General features: G+C 42.1%; 1 protein-coding gene across 2 annotated transcripts in view; it reads right to left on the minus strand.

Moving 5' to 3' along the window:
• Window positions 1–9605: 9605 nt before the first annotated feature.
• Window positions 9606–22368, minus strand: part of NPTN (neuroplastin) — a 49083-nt gene continuing 36320 nt past the window's right edge. For both annotated transcript variants that reach the window (XM_081839176.1, XM_081839177.1), the window contains 3 exons: window positions 15201–15222; window positions 11802–11874; window positions 9606–10618 (listed from right to left, as the gene is read on the minus strand). In XM_081839176.1, coding sequence (XP_081695302.1) covers window positions 11814–11874; window positions 15201–15222 — 83 coding nt within the window. In that variant the 3' untranslated portion in view covers window positions 9606–10618; window positions 11802–11813. The remainder of the gene's footprint in view (window positions 10619–11801; window positions 11875–15200; window positions 15223–22368) is intronic.

The raw sequence follows: 22368 nt of genomic DNA on the forward strand, positions 1-22368 counted from the left end.
TGCAATGGTTTTGCAGAATTTACTTCTATAAAAATTGATTTGCTGTCCCTATTTCTGTTTGATGGAGGCTTCATTTTTACTCCAACTCTTGCCATGCTGTGGCTGATTAGCTGTATGGAAGGTGATGTCAGCAGGCCCGATGGGTACTGGAGCTGCTGACAGTGTAAACACGACTGGGCTAGGAGAACCAATGGTCCAACTCAATATAAGGCAGCCTCCTATTCTTCGAAGGGACGCAGGTGGCGCTGTGGGTAAAACCTCAAGGCCTAGGGCTTGCCGATCGCATGGTCGGCGGGTCGAATCCCCGCGGCGGGGTGAGCTCCCATCTTTCGGTCCCAGCTCCTGCCCACCTAGCAGTTTGAAAGCACCCCTAAGTGCAAGTAGATAAATAGGTACCGCTTTATAGCGGGAAGGTAAGCGGCGTTTCCGTGTACTGCACTGGTGCTGGCTCGCCAGAGCAGCTTCGTCACGCTGGCCACGTGACCTGGAAGTGTCTCCGGACAGCGCTGGCCCCCGGCCTCTTAAGTGAGATGGGTGCACAACCCTAGAGTCGGACACGACTGGCCCGTACGGGCAGGGGTACCTTTACCTTTACCTATTCTCCGAAGGATTGTACTTTTCTTTTATACACATCCAGTATTCTCTCTCTCTCTCTCTCTCTCTCTCTCTCTCTCTCCCCCCCCTCCCCTATTACGGATTTGGGGTTTGCCTCTTTAATTGACAGCTCTACTTATACTGCTTCATTTCAGAACAAGATAGGGAGACTTGCAAATGCGAGACAACCTTGCAATCTCATTAGCAAAGAGCATGGAGTTGCTATTAAAGTTGTCAAAAGAATAATGGGCGTCAAGCAAAACAAAGCCAAAAAAACGGTACCCACGGCCTATTAACAAACAAATTGGGGTAGACAAGTTGGCTCCTGCCCACTCTTGTTTTCTGTCTCCAGCATCATTTGTTTATTAGCACCAGGACAAGGCGGCATTTCACGCAAAATCACCTCGTAGGGTAGTCACAAATGAACAAAAAGAGCCTTCCTTATCTGGAGAGTGAATGTTGTTGTTGTCATAATGGTCTTGGGCTCTGACTTTCCCTCTGCAAGGATTGTGGACTTGGAGTAGTGATGGCTGGTACCCACTGCCACTGGCAGGGCCAAATGCAGGGAGGCCAGTGGTAAGTGCTAGCAACAGACAGACACAACTAGTCCTAATTTTGTCCCCATTCTCCACCCTGCTGAGTTCTACAGTGTGGTGTAGTGGTTAAGAGCAGTGGACTCATAATCTGGTGAACTGGGTTTGCTTCCCCGCTCCTCCACATGCAGCTGCTGGGTGACCTTGGGCCAGTCACACTTCTCTGAAGTCTCTCAGCCTCACTCACCTCACAGAGTGTTTGTTGTGGAGGAGGAAGGGAAAGGAGGTTGTTAGCCACTTTCAGACTCCTTAGGGTAGTGATAAAGTGGGATATCAAATCCAAACTCTTCTTCTTCTTCTACAAAGGCAGCACAGACACTAAGGTGGAGGGAGCTAACAGCTAGGAGCAGTTGTATATAAGAAGGTAACAGAGGGAAGGCAGGTTGAGGTTGGTGGGGCAGTTCTTCCTAATGGACTTGCAGGTCTAATCAGAGAGTAAGAGGGGAATTGCCCGGGGAGTCCCCCACACCCTCAGAAGTTCCAGCACATGAAGAAATCATTCTGCCAACACCTTTCTAGTCTGAGGAGGTTGCACTGCTGCGCTCTGAGGACTCAAGTCCAGAAGCTACAACAGAGCTAGCATCTCCTATGTGCCTCGGGAGTTCCTGGCTGCTGACCCAAGCAAGGCTTCTTTTACTGGCATTAAGAACTCAGACCAAGCTGTAGCCCTGCTTCAGGTTCAGTCTAGGGCTGCCAACTGCTGAAGCAACATTCTCAACTTGCCCTGGCTGGAGCTGCACACAGAGCTGGCCACCCAGAACTCCTTGCCTCATCTGTCTCGGTGAAACAGGTCTCAGTGTTTCGATTTCTGGGAATGGAGTTGAGAGATGACCTAACCTGGGGAGAAAACAGCAAAGACCTGATGAAGAGAGCACAGCAGAGGTTATATTTTCTGAGAATCCTCCAGAAAAATAATCTCTCAAAGGACCTGTTGATGGCATTTTACCATTGTGCTGTTGAGAGTGTATTAACTTATGGTCTGTGTTTGTGGTTTGGGAGCTGCACGGTCAGGGAAAAAGCAATGCTGTCCAGAGTTGTAAAGACTGCGGAGAGAATAATTGGGTGCACTTTTCCCACCTTGGATCAAATCTATGCTTCCAGGTGCCATAAGAAAGCTGCAGAGATAGTGCAGGATAGTGCACACCCCAGAAATGATCTCTTTCAGCTTCTGCCTTCTGGAAGAAGGTCCAGGGTTATAAAGACTAGGACTTGCTGCCTGAGAAACAGTTTCTACCAAATGCGATTTTGGTTTTAAACGCAGTGTAAGGTAGTCTTTATGTTGGTATATTGTATTCAGTTATGGGGTATCAGAGTTTTTAGGGGCTGACCAGGCTGGGAAAGCTGGGATAGCAGGCTTGTGGGTTTTTGAATGTCAGGTGTAGATTTTTTCAATTTCGTTGCTCTGTATGGGACAATGACAATAAAGATTATTGTATTGTCTGTTGGAGCCATTCCTTGGATCTGAACAAGTACGATCAAGCATCCTGTTTGATCCTGGACCCATCTGGTCCAGCATCCTGTTCTCATGGCGGCCAACCAGTGATTCCCAAGTAAAACTTGCAAGGAGGAGCCTTGCAGCATTTCCCACACTTTCATTACTGAAAACGCTGCAGAAAATGGAGCAATTGCACAGCCTGATTAATAACCTGCTCTTTTTATTAGCATGTGTACGTGTCATGGACATTTTGCCAGCTTATTTTTAACACGGTAGTTTGCCCTTCAGATCCAACTCACGACAAGTGGAAAATGAAAGATTTAAGTTTTATAAGGGCCCCCCCCCCATTTATCATCACTGGACTGATCTCATCTGTTCAAGGACTCATTTGTCCAAGATTGAGAGCCAGAAGAATTTGCCTTAAAAAAATCAACCTAGCTATAAGTGATGTAATGTAACTCTTCCATTTATGTCCTACATACATCATCCTATATTCTAATTCTGATTCAATTCTCTTGAGTGCCATTGCTTCTGCAGCCAAAAGGGTAGCAGGCCTCATGAGAAGGAGACAGCAGTAAATTCAGAGTAAGACAGAGGAGGAGGAAGATGCTGACTGTCTGTTAAGGAGTGGAAATAGCTGGTGGTCACTTATTTCTCCCGTGTCCAGAATGGAAATCAACCCAATTGATATTCAGTTGCTGTCGCTGCTTTCAGTATGCAGGCAATATATATTTGATTACGTGTCCTGCCCTCAATTTGCATTGCATTTCCTTTGCATTTAAATGAATGGGGTTTACATAATTATGTATGCGACCTCATTGCACCACAGTGGACAGCGATTGTTTTCAGCAGATGATGAATTGTAGCAGAATAGAAACAGTGCTGCGTGAATTGAATCTAACACAGATCACCCTCTTACTGCCCAGATGAGAAAACAAGGGCCAGAGTGTGGCCTGCCATATGTGCTGGGCCAGTGACATTTGTGACAGCCTTATGGTCATCGTGGCAGTCATGAAGTCCCAAACCACCCGCCTTGGCATGTATGTTGAAGTCCCCTGGAACCCGCAGTCTGGGAGTCCTCAACACTGCCTCTGAGACCAGCTCAGTCAGATCAGGCAGGGAGACAGACGGTTGGGGCAGCGAACCAGCAGAAAGGGTTGTATCCAATGTCAGTCCTGCTCAGAGTCAGTGGTGGTAGGTAGATTAGTGGGAGAAGGAAAGAGACCCCAACCAGGAGGTGGAGCCAGACCCACAGGCAGAACCAACTCATTCAAGTTTTGTCCCCATCCTCCTCCTGCCTGCTGAGTTAAGGGGAACACTGAGACTAAAGAGAAGGAAACTGGCAAGCTGTAAGTAAGAAGGCAGACAGGTGGGGCAGTGCCCCTTTGCCCTAATAAATCAATCTCCAGGAAATTGCATCAATCATTGTGCCATCCAGCAGAGCTTTTCCGGGCAGTGTGGGGCCTCTTGCAGTCTGGCCTTAAGGAGGTGGCAGAACTGACAGTAGCTCACTGTGACTTGTTTGCAAAGCGTTTTGAGGATCATATTGCTTGCATCCACTGGGATCTTGACTCCACTGTTACAGTAGATGAATTTCAAGGGGTGTCCAGAGCACTGTCTAGTCTTGTTGCATTGGATGAGTTTCAGCTAGTAAGGCAGGGGTTGGCAACCTGTCGCCCATGGGCCACAAGTGGCCCATGGGGGTCGTTTAAATGGACCCTGAGCCAACCCCGAACCGAGCCGCCCACTTGGCGAGTCTCCACGTTCTGCTCTAAACCTGCGCAGCACAGAGCAGGGACTCGCTTCCACAGCACCAGAAATTGTGTCTGTGCAGATGCAGACACCAGAAATCATGTCTGCACAGACGCAGTCTGTCCCACGGAGTGATCTCTGCAGGAGTGAACCAGCCCAGGCGAGGTAAACCTTGCCGGCCCCTGTAGTAAGGCTTGGGGATTTGGACATGGTGCTTGAATTGGTCAGGGCAACCAGTTGTGCTCTGGAACCTTGCCCCTCTTGGCTCATAAAAACTAGCAGAGAGAGGGCAATTGGCTGGGCTAGGCTGGTGATTCATGCCTCCTCCTGAAAGGAGTTGGTCCCTGCCTGCTTGAAGGAGACAATAAGACCACTCCTGAAGAAACCCTCCCCTTCTTGGGCAAGGTTCCTGAGTGGGTAGTTGCAGGCCTGGACCGGGTGCTGTTGGAGGAAACTTAGATCTATTTCAGTCATGGTTTTGGCACAGAAACTGCTTTGGTTGCCCTGCATGATGACCTCTGTCAGAAGGGAGACAGGGGAAATGTGCTCCTCTTTGTTCTCCTTGACGTATCAGTGACTTTTGACACCATCAACCATGGTATCCTTCTTGAGCAGCTGTCAGAGCTAGAGATGGGTGGCATTGCTTTCCCGTTGTTCCAGTCCTACTTGGATGGTTGTTTCTAGGTGATGCTTGGGGAATGCTCATTGGTCCTATGAAGCCTTCAATATGGGGGTTCCTCGGGGTTCAATTTTATCCGCTAGGCTCTTTAACATCTACATGAATCCGCTGGTTGGGGTTATCTGGAGGTTTGGAGTACGTTGTCAGGAATATGACTACAACACACTGATCTACTTCTCCTTTGCATCTGCAAGTGAGGCAGTGGAAGTGCTGGACCAGTGTCTTGCCTCAGTAATGGACTGGATGAGAGCCAACAAACTGAAGCTCAATCCAGATTAAGAGTGAGGCACTGGTAGTGGCTGCCCCCGACTGCAGCTGCTATCATCCCTGACCATTGGAGTCCAGCAGCATCTGGAGGAAGGCAGGTGGGGGAAGGTTGGTGCAAATTGTCAATTGTTCCCAACGTGAGATCACCGCAACATAAGGACCTCTTTCCGCTGCAAAATGAAAGCTGCAGAGTTGACTACTATATCAGCCAAACAAATTCAATACAGGGCAAACAATTTGGCTGGAAGAGCAGAAAATTTAGCAAGGATGACATCTGTCACCAAGGGCTAGTTTTGCTTCTGGAGACATAAATCTGAAGAGACAAACGAAATGCTGCTGTTTTGGTACGTGTAGCTTTCTATATTTGGCGTCTGAGGTCAGGATTTGTTTTTTTATAAGGCAATAATTTATCCACAAATGTTCAGCAGCATGCAGGTGTTTTTTCTTTAAAAGCGGTAATTCACTTTAGCTTTGTACAAGAGGAATACCAAAGAACATTCCTCCCTTTATCACATTAAATGTGGGGGGTGGGGGGCAGATATTTAAGGGGCTGAGGGGCAGCCCAATCCTCTAAGTCCACCTTTAGCTGTCATAGTGCAGTGATTTGTACTGCTGTTGTGAAAGCAACATCCATCACATGGCAAATAATTCCTCTTCCATTAAATCTGAACCCCAAAACAATACGCAGATTGAAATACAACCACCCTCAAAATGCCCATTTCTCTGAATTTTGCAATGCAGCTCACCAACCAAATAACGTGTATAAAAATGAATGCACAAGGGTAAAGTGTGCAATAAAACATATATTAGTGAACATACAATACAAAGTGCATTAAGTTATGGGACATTGTTTTGCAAAATTGTTTATATTAGGCAAAATTGCATACAAAAATGTGTCTATTAGGGAGAAATTCACACTAAAATGCTGGTGAGGATTTTTTTCCCATTAAAAAATGAAAACTTATGTGGAAGTATGGGGAAATGGGTAATGGAGAGAAACTCAAACTGATAGATTCATCCATCCCTATTCCTGACAAATTCTCCATTTATCCATTAAGCGCTGTGGTCTAAACCACAGAGCCTAGGGCTTGCCGATCAGAAGTTTGGCGGTTCGAATTCCTGCGACGGGGTGAGCTCCTGTTCTTCAGTTCCAGCTCCTGCCCACCTAGCAGTTTGAAAGCACGTCAAAGTGCAAGTAGATAAATAGGTACCGCTCCGGCGGGAAGGTAAACGGCATTTCCATGCGCTGCTCTGGTTCGCCAGAAGCAGCTTAGTCATGCTGGCCACATGACCCGGAAGCTGTCTGTGGACAAATGCCGGCTCCCTTGGCCTATAGAGTGAGATGAGCGTGCAACCCCAGAGTCCTCCGCGACTGGACCTAACGGTCAAGGATACCTTTACCTTTATTATTGTTACAGAGCAATCCACACATCCCTGATGCTGTGCCAGGCTGGATAGACTGGGTGAAGGTACTGCTCTCTAAAGCACAGGAGCAGCCCCTTCCCCTCCAATAGCAGCCTTGTTTGCTTGTCAATAAGCTCCTTGTATATGAAATCTCCAGCCTTTCAAGCTGCTTGACAGGCAGAATCGCAACAGGTATTGAAGCATTCCGTAGCTTAGAGATGCAATTGAGAAAGATGCACATTTTCATCTCTTCTCCTTGCAAAGCTTTAGATGCTGTTCCAGAAAAAAAGAAAATGGTAGCAGTTCTGGGCACTGTGAGTAACGGAGTCTGTGGTCCTCTGGATGTTGCTGAACTCCATCTCCCATCATCCCTGACCATTGGCTATGTGGGATGGGACTGGGGATCTGATAACATCAAAAAGGGACCACAGTTTCCCTGCCGAGTTGCCTGTCCAACCTTTCAAATAAATGTTCTTATGCTTTGAACTTCAAAAAGGGCTAAGAGTGCAGAGGAAGAGGGTTTCATGATTGTCAGGTAAAAAAGTTAAAGGGTCCCTGGATGGTAAAGTCCAGTCAAAGGAGACTATTGGGTGTGGCACTCATCTCGCTTCAGGCCAAGGTCTTTCTGGGTCACGTGGCCAGCAGGACTAAGCCCAGTATTGTCAGCTTCAAACAGGGGAAACAGGTCTCTTCTCTCCTCAAAACCAGGGGAGGTACCGTAATTTTTGCTCTATAAGACTTTTTCCCTCCTAAAAAGTAAGGGGAAATGTGTGTGTGCGTCTTATGGAGCAAATGCAGCCTGTGCAACTATCCCAGAAGTCAGAACAGCAAGAGGGATTGCTGCTTTCACTGCGCAGCGATCCTTCTTGCTGTTCTGGCTTCTGAGATTCAGAGTATTTTTTTTGTTTGTTTTCCTCCTCCAAAAACTAGGTGCGTCTTGTGGTCTGGTGTGTCTTATAGAGCGAAAAATACGGTATATGGCTGACCAAAATGCATCCAGACCCATTTGCCTTAAGGGATAAATGAAAAAAGCAACCTGTTTCTCTTTGTTACCTGTTTTATGTCTGTCTGTGTGTCATCTGAACACACCCTCTTCCTCCCAGCACAGGTGCAGATCACTTGCCCCAGAAAATTTCTCCCCACCTCCTTACATTGCTCTGTCTTGTCTAGTTCTTCCTCCCACTTGCTTTTTCTCCCTCCCACCCTGATAATCCCTCCACACCTGAAATTGAGCAAACCTTGAGGAAGTACAAATTGAAGGGCATTCGGTACTTAGAATTCTTCAGCCCTGGAACTTGAAGGGGGGAAAGCTAAGCGATCTTGCCGATTTTTTGCTCTCTTCGTCTTGCTTCCTGTCACCCACTTTCCAAACCTACTGCCTGCCCCCGCCCCCGCGAAAGAATTATCCTCGTCAAAGAAACATGAGAGATAATCAGTGGGATTACGGGCTTTAGAGAAAAGATTGATAAAAACCAATCGGTTAACATTCACTCAGTTTATATTGAATTTTAAGGGAAAGGAAAAGATGAAATATTTTAGAACTACCGTTTTGCAAATGGTCATACAGGAGTTCCAAGGACACTGCCCAGAGGATTATAGGGGTTTAAATAGAGAAATAGAGACCCTCAATATGTTGTCATGTGTCCTGGCCTCTAAAAGGAGTGCTCCTGTTGAGGGTTTCCACCAGCCTTGTAAGTCCACCAGAATAAAAGCTGCAAGGGTTTTAAAGCTGCTAAATTTATCCCTCCCTATTTTTGCATCAGTCATTTCCAGCTGACACTGAACAGTCCATGTCTCCTGCAGGCCACCAGTTAAGTTCAGTTTTCACTCGACTATGTTTTTTCTTTCTGACCCCTTTTGGGTTTCCCTTTTTAAAATGTTTTGTATTTCTCCATAGGTCAGGGTTCATCCAAAGATGCAAATACGCCTTTCATTTTTCATTGGCCCTGTTGTGGCTCCAATGCTGCTGGCACAAAACCACAATTCCAAGTGTTTAAAGTCCTAAACAGCTTCAGCCCTATATACCTGAAGGAGGGTCTCCACCCCCATTGTTCAGCCCAGACACTGACTGAGGGCCTTCTGGCAGTTCACCAGTTCACTCACTGTGCAAAGTGAAATAACAGGGAACCAGGCAAAGGGCCTTCTCAGTAGTGGTGCCAGCCCTGTGGGATGAACTCCCATTGGATGTCAAGGAAATAAGTAACTATACAAGCTTTATAAGACATCTAAAGACAGTCCTGTATGGAGAAGTTTTTAACGTTTAACATTTTATTATTATTTTTTATATGCTGGAAGCCACCCAGAGTGGCTGGGGCAACCCGGTCAGATGGGTGGGGTATGTATGTATAAATAATAATAATAATAATAATAATAATAATAATAATAATAATAATAATTTCCACATGACAAACAGTGCTGATGCATTAGATTTTGTCGACAGCAATTTCTTAATTGTGGTCTTTCCCTAACAGCTTGAGACAACAACAAAATACGGGTGCAGGAAGACAAGAACTGCAACAAGATCACAGGCAACTTCTGGGCAATGATAGTCATGTGGAACATGATAAGCAAGCCAACATGGTAAGTAGAGTGGTACTGTAGTAGTGCTTATAGTAGGACCAAGTTCGAATCTCCACTCAGTTGCAAAGTTCATTGGTTGACCTTGGGCTGGTCACAATCTCTCCGCCAACCTACCTCAAGGCTGAACGTGAAGATATGGGGAAAGAGAAGAGACCAATTCAGGCAAGTCAACTGAATGTCTGGATAGAGTTCTGGTAAAAAAAGCTGCTTCGTGTTTTCATGCTTACAATTACTACCGGAAATATTGCAAACACTCATATATGTGTGTGTTATGATGGATAACAGAAAAACAGCTTCAAAGTCAGGCTTTTATCAGTGTTTTATTTTTAAAAACAGGTGAATCCACTTTTTTATACACATCATTGCACTTCAACAAGTACACACATCACAAGTTCATGCATCTACAGGTATGCCACAATCTAAGAACCCTGTTATGTCTGTGACTCTACAATCAATCTTTAAATCAACATGAAAACTTAATGTCAAACGGAAACAAACCAGTTGCATAGAGTATCACCATGCTCTAACATTAGCATTTAAGCAAAGTAAATTATAAAATTCTGCCTGAATTGAATGTACAAGAAGAATGTGAACACATCAGTGCAAAAGGATGAGAAATTTACATGATTTAACAAAAAAAATCACTTAAAAAGTAATCATATTTATAAACTAAAGATTTTTACTGCAGCTCATCACCACCAATCAAACTATTCCAGTTCTTGCAGTCTTTGATAATATAACCAAGCCTGTCTTTATAGATTAAGCCCTTAGAATAATTTATGTAACTTCTCTTAAGTACTAGACATAATTCACTTATCTCTCAGACATAGAATATAAGGAATGAATTCAGCATCTTAAAAATCAAACATTTACTGTAATTTGGTTTCCCCTCCCAAAAATATAAATATATACTGTATATATTTTAGGTTTTGCTGTACTTTTACAAAAGTTATCACTAGATGGCAGCAGTGCATCTTTGAGCTTTGCTAGTCTTAACAGCTACATTAAGTAAAAAATGCTGCATGCATGATTGGACTTTTTTACTTGTAATACTTAATAGTCTCAAAGAAAAGAAAGCAACAGTCACAGCACATCAAGCCAAAAATTGTTTACACCTTCTATACTGAAGCATTATTAAATGTGTTGGCTAGGTCATCCTTACTGGAGAGGCTAAATAAGGCATGCTTTAGACAGTCATTGTTGCTCACTTGAAAAGAAAAAAACATCAGAGATGGGACTGGAGTGTGAAAACCAACCATTTCAATTATCCAATTTAGCCGGTGATATTCCCTTCAGTCTCTCATTCTTAAAGCTCTGAAAAATGAGAACAGTTCAGTGGTTAACTACATCACAAATATGTCATCCAAAAAAGCACAGTAGAAAACATCTGAAGCCAAGCAAACTGCATTTATATCTGCTTTTAATGGTTCTTTACCATATGGTATCTAATCACCTGAACTACCAGAAAGGAAAGTTATGTAGTAAAAAATATGTTCAGAAAGCACCAGATAAAAATTCCAAACTGTTTACAGTTTGCTAACATGTTAATTGCTAAATAGTATTACAAAAACACAGTATCACATGCATGACAAAAGTCTAATTCTATTTGTTCACCGTTGTAATAATTGTTTTCTCAAATTAAACCTTATGTGCCATGTAAAATTATTATTATTATTATTATTATTATTATTATTATTAAGAAGAAGAAGAAGTATCACACAATTAGAGCAGGACGATAAAAACATTCAACCACACTGAAACAGAATAAAAAGGTCTCAAGAGCATGCCTGAAGCGTAAAGGGAACCGACTGCCCTGTCAAGAGTTCTATAGGCTCATGTGGAAGGAGGTGGTCCTTCAGATACTGTGGTCCCAAACCATTTAGGGCTTTGCAGGCAAGAGCCAACATTTGAATTAAGCCTGGTCACGAACTACAAGCCAGAGCAGATGAAACAAAACTGCATTCTGGAGACAAGCGTGGCAGCCACATTTTGCAGCAGCTCACATTTCCAAATGCTTTTCAGAGGCAGGCTCACATAAAGCACATTACTGTGAACCAATCTGGGTGTGACCAGGGCATGTATAAGTGTCCATATTTGTTTTATCTAGGAACAGCTGGCTCACCTGTTGAAGCTTTGCAAAAACCACTCCTGGCCATAGTCACCACCTGGCATCAAAGAGCAAAGCTAGGTCAAAAAGTACTCCCTGATCTATGTACTCGCAGGGGAAGTACAATCTCCTCTCAGAAAATTATTTCCAATGCAACTTTTCTAGTTCTTGCCAACTTCTACCACTTTAGAGTCTGTCCTGTGCAGCTACTGGTGCCTTTGCGCACTGATTTCAACAAGTATGTTGAGACCTAATTCTGCAATAGATCGGATTCCCTCTCTTGTCTAGTTAAGTTTGTCCTTCATATCTTTACTTAGGGTTTAAAAAAGTCACAATACAATATATATAAATATATAGTTGACAGAACTCAGATTTTAGAGACAGGCTTACATTAGCATTATTTTAATTTGTGTTTCTCTGGCGTAGATTTTTGTCTTTATGGTTGTTTGTGGAGTTGGTTTTCCTAGAGAAGAAAAAAAGGCATGGAATTAAACTTGTGAAAAATAAAGTCAGCATGAATAAACCTTTTTAAGATACTGAATGGAATGAAAACAGCACAAAAGAAAAGCAGCATTTGTACAAAAGTTGCAAGAGTCTTATGGATAGAAAAGTGGTCAGATTCCGTAACAGTCCCTTTATAGCAGTCAGACAGCTGAATGAACAATTTAGACTTTTCACACCACACATCAGTTTCTGGGCGATTATGGGCAATAACTGGTTCAATTTGCATTTCCTTGCTTCTCAGCCTTTAATAATTGGCCCAACCTTATATGTCAACACTATTTATCGATGGTGTCACCTCTGGATTCCTCCTGGCTATGTCAACTGTTAAGCCACCTGGAAAGGGGCTTGTCACTTTTATACTTTTAACACAGGATTGCTCAACACCAGCAATTCTATTGTGTTCACTGCATAATCCATCTATGATGCTAATCTTTCCACAGTAACTTAATAAACAAGTCTGTTAAATTATTATGGGATTTGTAAGGAACATGTTGCACTGGAATAGAGAAGTTATTTTCTAAGCAGGCTTTGCTCTTTGCAAATTAAAGAACATTAAGAACTGCCCTGCTGGATCAGACTTAGTTGAGCATATTGCTTTTCCAGTGGCCATTCAGATTCCTTCAGGAAACCCAAACTTTGAAGACAACAGCCCACCCTGTGCAAACTAACTATGAATCTGGAGATTATGCCTAGTACTGTAGCTATCAAAAGGAATTTGATGTATTCTATAATGGTGAAATTGCTGTATTCTTTTTTTATAAACCTTCTTCCTCACTTCTCTATAAAACAGCCAGTTAAAGATAAAAACAAGGTATTAGTGTTAGTTGAACAAGACAAGACGACAACACGTAAAACAGCAAAAGCCACACTGAAATAAACCCAAACTCAGAAATCCAATCCTAGCATTTGTATACTGGAAAAGTTTTAACTGTTGCATGCTCTTAACTTTGAACTGCATATTCTATTTTTATATTGTTCTGTGATTACCGTATTTTTCGCTCTATAACACGCACCTGACCATAACACGCATATCGTTTTTAGAGGAGGAAAACAAGGGAAAAAACATTCTGAATGAAACAGTGGATGTATTATTTTTGGGCTTCATGCTGTGGCCACAGACATGTGATCTGATGGTGAATTTGGGGTGACCCAATGCAAAAATCCTGAGAATTCCTGTGGATCCATGCTTTGTAACCACGTTTTTGCACCATTGCAGCCCCAGGCAACAGTGGGTGCGTGATTTTTTTGTTGCAGGCTGTAGCCATGGACATGCTATGTGATCTGATGGTGAATTTGGGGTGACCCAATGCAAAGATCCTGAGAATCCCTGTGGATCCATGCTTTGTAACCACGTTTTTGCACCACTGCAGCCCCAGGCAACAGTGGGTGCGTGATTTTTTTGTTGCAGGCTGTAGCCATGGACATGCTATGTGATCTGATGGTGAATTTGGGGTGACCCAATGCAAAGATCCTGAGGATCCATGTGGATCTATGCTTTGTAACCACATTTTAAGTGGGGAGCGAAGGAAAAACAAAGAAGGGACATGAGAGGGGTGTGCAGAGAAGCAGCTGGCTAAGAATGCAGGAGAGGGATTTAACGGGAGGGAGGAAAGAAAGGCAAAAGTTTCCCCCCACCCAAGCCAGCCATCTCTCTCTCTCTCTCTCTCTCTCTCTCTCTCTCTCTCTCTCTCCCTCCCTCCCTCCCTCCCTCCCCTCTCTCTCCCTCTCCCCCAGCAGCACAGAGAGGAATTCCCCTCTGCTTGCCTGGAGGGGAGGGGCTTTCCCTGCTCTTTGTTCCGTTTCAGCAAACACAGCAACGAAACAGAGGAGGGTGGGCAGTAAGACCCTGAGGCAGAATGCAGGAAAGCAGCCGCTTCCTCTTTTCAGGTTTCACTTCTCCGTGCAGCGCCGCGATTTGATTTTTTGCCTGATTTTTGCCTGATTTTTCGGCTCCAGGGACCACACATTCGCTCTATAACACGCACAGACATTTCCCCTTCCTTTTTAGGAGAAAAAATCTGCGTGTTATAGAGGGAAAAATACAGTAAGTTATTGTGCTGGGAAATTTTGAACTATTTCTGTTTTTAACTCTGATATTGTATTTTATAGGGTTGCGTTTTGATGTTTTGAAAACATTATGTAAGGAGCCTTGTGAGGGCAGTGTGTCCTGAAAGGTTTAGTAAAGGTGTATTAAATAAGCAGCAGTGCCAACTCTCCAAAGATCTTCTTTACTCTTTGAATTCAGCATCAATTCAGGCAACTGGCATTCCTATGATTTATTCTAAGGCCTAACGCAGTAATTTTTCAAACTTGGTTTTGAGCTCCCTGGGTTCCTTGGATGATTCAGGGGTTTCTGAATGGGAAGTACAATTGTGCCAGAGAAACTTCTTGGAAGATAGCTTGTTCATCATTACCAGTCCTCTTTTGCAATGTGAAGCCATGGAGTGTAAAATGCAAGCTCAGCTCACACAAGGCAGTGGCAAGGTCTAAAACACTTGCCCAAAGCTCTCCAAGACCCATGTAAATGCTCTTGATTAAATTTATATTTATTTAAAATATTTATACCCCACTCTGCATTACCCTAAATGAAAGTAATTCATAATTACATAAGAATACATACTGTGAAATAAACCAACTGAACAAAAACAACATATAAAGCTATTAAAACAATACCAAAACACATCACTAACAGGAGTTTTAAAGTGCTTAGGTAAACAAAAAAAAAATTTCCCTAGCACCTGAGCAATAAAACTGGGCCTCCTTGGGGGATGGCATTTCCACAGTTGAAAAATACTTCCTTGTTGACATCTGTTTCACCTCTGACTGGGACAATTTAGCAGAGATCTTGGAATGCAGGCAGTTTGATACAAGAGCAGAGGTTTCATCAGGTACCTGGGCCCCAGGTGCTTATGGCTCAAAAATTCAGCACTGCCAATTTTTAACTGAGCTTGAAAGTGAGCCTGTGGAGCCAGTGAAGCTCTTTCGAGGCTGGCATGATATGGTCAAAACAAGGCATGTTAATCAAAAATAATTTTAATAATCAACATTTAATTATTTGTACCCCACTCATCTGACTGGGTTGCCCCAATTCTAGAAGGTTCTGGAGGATGTATCTCTGTGTAACTGAAGCTTTTGTAACACCTTAAAAGGTAGTTCCACAAGTGATGCAGTGCCTTGGAACCGTGGTAGACAGGTGATCATAGGATGGGTTCCCTGGAAGGTGGAAAAGTCTAAAAGTCATTGCCTCCCATATGAAAAATATGCAGTCAGTTATGAAATACTTACATTGGCCCAGCTGGTTCATCATCTGCAGCAGGAATTCATTGTGATCCAGTGAAGGAAAGAGAGAAGGAAAGAAGAGTCTAGTTAAGAATCCATAGTAAACTTTTACTGGGCTGCAAACATTATTATCTACATACAGCATTTCTTTAAAGGCCATTCCATTTGTATTGCAAAGATTCATGAAGTTATTTTTTCTGGCTTTGAGTTTAGATGACAAGTATGTTGTTCAAAATGATTTCAGTTAACACTTTTAATGCTCATCATGAAAAACTGCAACTGTAGTGGACAGATTGTTGCAATGTGGTCATATTCATCTTGTCCCCAAGTTCCAGTGGTTCAATCTTAACAAGATAGATGAGAAGACAAACCAACATTTCAGTTGTAAAATCCTGCTGTTTTGTTTCTAAAAATAAAGGTTTTCCCCCGCCTCTTAACTGTTGATGGACAAAACACAGGAAATCATATACCACCCTAGACCATCTTTCACACACTTTTGCCTGATCTCTTAATAAAATTAAGTTCCAGAAAGTGGAAGAGGCAATTTTGACTGATACTAAAAAGGCATTCCTTCTGATAGCAGCAAACTTCTGTGATTCCATGTATATGAAAAAAAAAGTTTCTGGCGAAACAGCATAAAGGTTACACTAGTATTACAGTTCACAGAGACTTCAGCTTGCGAGATGGGAGAGCCAGAAAGTTGTCCCATTTTTAAGGTATATTTTTTAGAAAATAGAAAAAAAAGACAACATGTGGCTTTTCACATAGGCTTCTTTATGATCAACTGAACATTTCATTGATGCTTTAAAATGATGCAGTACATTAAACAACAAAAAGGCATTTTTTGAACAAGGAAAATCCCAATCCATAAACTTGTGCAAAAACTTCTGTAGAACTTCTACGGATGACCATGTTTTCTGCATTTCATCATTTTTCCAAGCTAAAAAAAACTTTCTCTAAAATCTTTATTATTATTTTTTAAACTCAGCAGGATTCCACAAGGGGTCTTAGGGCACATAAAGCAGTTATGGAAACTACAGTCTTAACAGTGTTGGCAACCGCATGAGCACACACTAGGAGTAATGTTGATCAAAGCTGAACATTACTCCACCTGTACCTTCGAGGCAACGGATAGGCAAAGCCACCGCCAGCACAGTTATCAGAACAAAAATAAATAAATAAAACATTCAAAATAAAGAGAGCTAACCACAAACCAACAGCTTGACAGCCAAAATAACACACTAGCAACACACTAGTGTCCACAAAAGTCTGTTACTAACAGTAAACTATCAGAACAAGGTACAGAAAGAACTAGGACTAGTAAGGACAACCAGACATCAATGTGCTGTATATACAGTGGGGATATACAGAGACACATCAGGTATTGAAACATAAAGCACATTACAGCAAAACTAAGTCTCCCCTCAAAATGAACACCTTTCAATTCCCAAAAGATTTCAGAGGCACCCTAGGCTATAGACTCTACATTATAAACGGTAGATTTAAGAGCCATTTACTAGAATCTGTGACACCTTGGTGAGAGTTCTTAGGTTTTTGTTTTTTTAAAAAGAAATGAGCAGGGTTAGTAGTACCACATTAAAGCAGTCATTCTACTCAAATCCTTGCTTTGGTCACGACAGCCTACAAAAAAGACGCTTGAAGTTCTTTCCCCTATGCAGTTCTGAAAAAAAAAATGCAGGCTCCTGTCCTTTTCTTAATCATTCTGCAAGCTCTAATTTGTACCACCTGAAACATTGATCCTCAAGCATTCTGGGTGGTAAAAGACAGCTTGAAAGCAGAGGTTTTATTGAATAAGTTTAACCAAAAGGTTTTGCACTTTACAAAATAAAGTCAGGTGAGTGCTCTGGCACTTATGCATTAGGTGCTGGAGCGTGGCCTGCACTGTTCACATGCGACAATCCTATTGGACTGGCAGGACTTCCACCACCTCCCTCTGTGTCCAGTAAAGCATGGTTGTCAAGTGAAAACCTTAATACACCACTAGCTTGTGGGTCAGCCGCTTGAGCATTACAAAATCGGCCCCAGCACGGTACAATACGTGACAGACAAAAGGACCGAATCCTAGAGAAGTTGACCAATAAAAGGGAGGAACAGAACTACAGAAAAATGGTACAAATTAGAAAATGAAATTCAACAGCAAACTTAAACCCAAATTAGTTGTGAACGTGAATGAATAAAACTAAGAAAAGTGTTAACATTATGAACTGTGCATTGTATAGACTGAAGCGGAGATTAAACAAACTCCAAAGCATGCAGATCTCTCACTTACCACCATTTTTAAAGGAATGATGCAATTGAAGGGGGGAAAAAAAGAAGTCATAGTAACTGACAAATAACAATACAACTCAAACAGCATGATCTAGTAATAATCTAATTTGCTAGTAGTTGAGCTGGTGGACACACAAGACAAGATGTGCCTCTGTAGTCCAATCAGATGGGTGCAGGTCCAGAGTAATGTACCTTGCCCATTTTTTGGCCGCTGATAAATATGCTTCCATCACGGAAGGTACTCTGCCAACTTCTTCATTAGATTTGTAAACTATAAAAACCAACTGCAGGCACAGGATACATGTGCATTTGAGAGATATTATATGCTCAGCAGTTCTTAAGGGTCATATTTCAAAAATTAAAAGCATGCATTGTGTAGCTTAGTGGTGGTGAAGGCATTGAACAGCGTTCCTACCTGTCTGAAATTCTGACTTCTAATTTTACACTTTTGTGTATCTAAACATAAATACAGCAACTCTGAACTAGTTTGAAGAACAAAGGTATGCCCCCCCTTTAAAGTCCCTTAAAATCCTCTGACGTAAGGCCCCAATAACTTCCTAGCTGCCACTTAAGAATATTTCTAAAAAGAAACATACACCAACTTTATCTATGGAATCTTACAGATACACCTACACACCCCTTGCAAACCTGTAAATTCAGATTTTTAAAAGACATGTTTGTAGTTGCTTTGGGAAAATTATAGTTGAAGAGCAAGAAAAAAGTATAAAGATCAAAGTAATGGATAAAACGAAGTGCCTCTATTTTGTTCACCAGCATCTGTACCAGAGAAACAATACAAAATGTAAAAGTGAGAATCCACGCCAAGAAGCCAGAGCACACAATGCATTGTCTTGTGGTTGTGTGATGGAACAGCACTACTCATTGACTCTCCCCACCGGAGGAGCTAGATATGCAGCAATTGCTGATGAACTATATATTTATTTACAGCTTTTGTACCCTGCTCTTAAGCTTAAAAGTGGCTTTCATGCTATCATTTAAAACAAGCCTGCAAGCTTCTACTTGTAACAAACAGCAATCCAAGGGCTAAAACTGCTCCCTCAAGTCTTCAAATAGCTGGCGGGTGGGTGGGTAAAAGAGGAGAAAAGTGATAGAAGCAGGAGAAAATGAACAAAAGGAATCACCCACTTCTTAATGGCATACACAGGCCTGTATATGCATTAACCGCCATCCCCCTTAATAGGAAGGGGGGCAGTGTTGAGAACCAACACCAGCAGAAGTTCATTCCTTCTGCAGTTGTGCTCCTGTCTGTGCCCCCATTTTCACATAGTGCTGTCTGGATTTACTTTGAAACAGCAGATCCACGAGGAATGGGGACGGGGGACTTTAACCTCACTCCCTGCACGGGTAATCAGTAAAAGTAGTTGCCAACTGAGATGTTATATAGAGGGGGAAATATTGATGAAAAGACAGAGTACGTTAAGCTAAAATGAAATCCCTAATTTTGTGGATGCTATGCTGAACCAAATTCTGAGCAAGAAACAGGCAGGTGCTTGGGGTAGGGGGAGAGAGAGGGTGGGTGGCAGCTGTAAAGAAGTATCCTGGAAACCATTAAGATATGAATTTGAAATGTTTGCTTCGATTAGACACATTATTGGTTAATTTTTTAAAAAATTAACATTTCAGGGGTCAAAGAAAATGTCTGGCATCCAAAATATATTTTGACTTTTGGACTATTTCTCCAGTTGCAAAGTTCTAGCATGAACAGTGACTGAAACATGCATAGGATTCAATCACATTACCCATTTGTGGGTTGCACTTTCCCCCCACAAAAGTATGTTTCACATAAAAACAAATGTCCAAATTTTAAAATGCAATGATCCTATGCATGCATTGGCTGCTCAAGTGTATAAATTCCAGATCAGATTTTTTTCAAAGAGAGGAGCTACAGAAGGATAGTCCATAGACTTTAATTGAGATTATCTCTCTCCCCCCCCCCCAGTTCCACAGCATTCTAACATATATTGGGGGGGGGGCATTTCAAGAGCAGCCAAGCCTGCTCAAGATTAACACCAAGCTCTACCTTCTACACTGAAGAGCAGAAATGCTTTCAACTCATTTTCCTGTTTGATTCCAAGAATCACATCCCTCAGCAACAACACTGGAAATAAAATTGAGTAAGCTTGAGAGCTTCCTACAGTAAGTACTCTAAGACTTAACACAGCTGAAAGTTTTAACATAAAAAGGAACTGTTGAGAGATACCATTAAAGGGCTTTTGAGAAACATTTTACAACAGCTTTTGAGTCATTTTTTTTAATCAGTGTATTAAAATGCCTGAGATACATAAATGGCATTCTGTTGAAGAAGATATCCAAATACCAACCAGCGCAACCCATCTGAAAGAGAATGGAGGGACAAATCTCTAGAAGTGGCATCGTCTGGCCACAGTCAGTCTAAATAGATGTGAAATAGCACCTACCAGAACTAACAAGTTAGGGAAGGCAATTAACAAAGCTATGCTTTTGAGGCTGCTAGCATACTAGAACTCCTAGACTGCAAGCAAAATTAGTTCCTATACTTTCATTCATGAAGTATAGCTACCTTTTGCTAGGGAGATTAGATGTGCACAGAAGTGAAGGATAGGAAGAAAAGGGGGGGGAGAGAAGACAATTAAAAGTTTTCTTAATGTTACTATTTATAAACTATGATTAAGGCAAAAAAAATGAATATCAGAATGTAAGTAGGATAGTGGAATGAGACTGTTGCACATCCAGCGCAGAAGTACACACATGAATTTTTATTAGACCAATTAGGTGTAATTAGGTGTAAGTTCACAAATTAGGAAAAATAATAATAAAAGCAGTTATCACAGCTTAATTAACTAAAATATATGAAGAAAAAGGATTCCAAAGTAGAAACCATATGTTTGTCATGTATATCTGGATAAAAATAAAGAGTCTTTATTTTTTTACTTACCCCCCAAAACACATACTTTAAAAAGTGGGAGTGTATGCCTAATCCAATAAACAGCATTCCTTCCATTAAAATAATCATATTGGCATGTTGCACAATTCACTATGATTGAGCAATTATTACTGTGTTCTTGGGGAGAGGGGAATCACCATAAGAGGAAAATGCCACATGCCACCATGTAAGCAACAAAGGCTATATTCAGACAATGGCCATGTTTGGACAATAAAATCCTATCTTAATGAGACAGGATAGGCACAAGTTCCATGCACCCCTTGGCAGATGTGGGGAAATAAACTGGAAGCTGCAGTTAAAAAAAGAGCTTCTCAGTATGTCCAAACTAGGAACTATGCTTAATGGTTTTGAAGCAAGTCAGGATTCATAAGCCCACTTTAAAGCATGGCTTTATATCCTGGCTTGTCTGCAAGTCATAGCTTCTTAGTTTGGATTTATCAAGAAGCTATGGTTAAATGTGGCTTCCTGGCTTGTTTCCATGCTCATGTGTGAGTGCCTGGAGCATGATCAAATCCTGGGCAATGTAATTACTCATTTTAGCACTGCTTAAAACCCCTTTGCCCTGCCCTCCCCATCCTGAACGGAAAGAAAAGCAGCCAATAAAAAAGGCGCCAGTCATGTAATAATGATCTTCAGTCATGCAGGAAGCTGAGGAGGATCATATTATGAGAGGCAGTTGTATGGTTCAATCACTTAGTAACTCTGAATTTCCAAATGACAAGCATCTTGCTGCCTCTGTGACCAGCATATCACAGAGAACAACAGGCTGCAGTTTCTTCATGTCGGAGCTGCAGGCAAACAGCACAGATGTGGGGGTGCTTAGCTGTGCTTATCAAGGCTGGATTGGCAGATTTCTTTCTCAATCCTGCCCCCAAAGCAGTAAATTCAATGATGCATCATCAGTAGAGCATAGAACAAGAGAAGAAGCCGAGAATGAATTTGTCACTGTGGAACATTGTACTTGCAGGAAGTACAATGCACATTCACTACAGGGGGTGGGGGTTCAACAAGCATAGCAGAAGGCCAAGTGCTTCATTTACTAATCTGCCAGGATACCAATTTTCACAGAGCATAATATACACTAGTGTCTATGGGGGGACGGGGACGTAAAAATATAAGGGTGTGGTAAACAGAAACTGCTGACTTAACTCGATGCAATTTTGTTACAGGGAACTGTTTACCCTTAAACACAGGAAACATTTGTTTTGTTTGTGGCATATATATCCCACCTTCTTCAACGAGCTCCAGGTGGCATACATAGTCTTCCCCCCTCCCTATTTTATGCATACAAAAGTTTCATGCACCAATTAGGCATTCAAGTGCCAAGGTAAAGAATACTCAGCCACTTGTAAATTAGGACACCAATTGCAGCAGCATCACTCAGGCGGTAGCATCTCTCAACTGAATCTGAAGCTAGCATACCTCAGGTGAACTGTCACTGGAGGGGTAAAAGGAATATACCAATCCTGGCCTGATTCACAAAACCATTTAAAACAGTGTTATAATGAGTTGAAGAACATTTCTGACACAAGGTATGTAACTTCTTATTAGAAGTCATAAGACACCATTATAAGAAAAAGGCAGAGGAAGAAACCTTTTGAGTACTCTTTTATTAGAAAACTGGCTGTTCTAACTTTGTTGCTCTGGATTATGTCACTCTTTACAGTAGTATGTAAGATGTGCATGGAGAGCTGATGATAGACTGGTCAGGCAAACAGGTTAACTACATGACATCAACCCAAGGGTTCTCTTCTCCCGTTGCAAATAGATGGTTTTGGCCATCTTTGCACAGGCCAGTTAGCTCTGAAAAATGAAATTTTATGGTTGAAACTTTATTATTTGGGGGGGGGGGAGAAAAATGCTTGTGAAATCTCTAGCAGGAGTGAATCACCAAGCAAAGGCCTTCTTCTGAAGCAGTAACTGAAAGTCAAAGTCAGCATG

Source organism: Podarcis erhardii (genome assembly GCF_964252035.2).
Source record: "Podarcis erhardii genome assembly, chromosome: 14".
NCBI classification, from domain to species: Eukaryota; Metazoa; Chordata; class Lepidosauria; order Squamata; family Lacertidae; genus Podarcis; species Podarcis erhardii.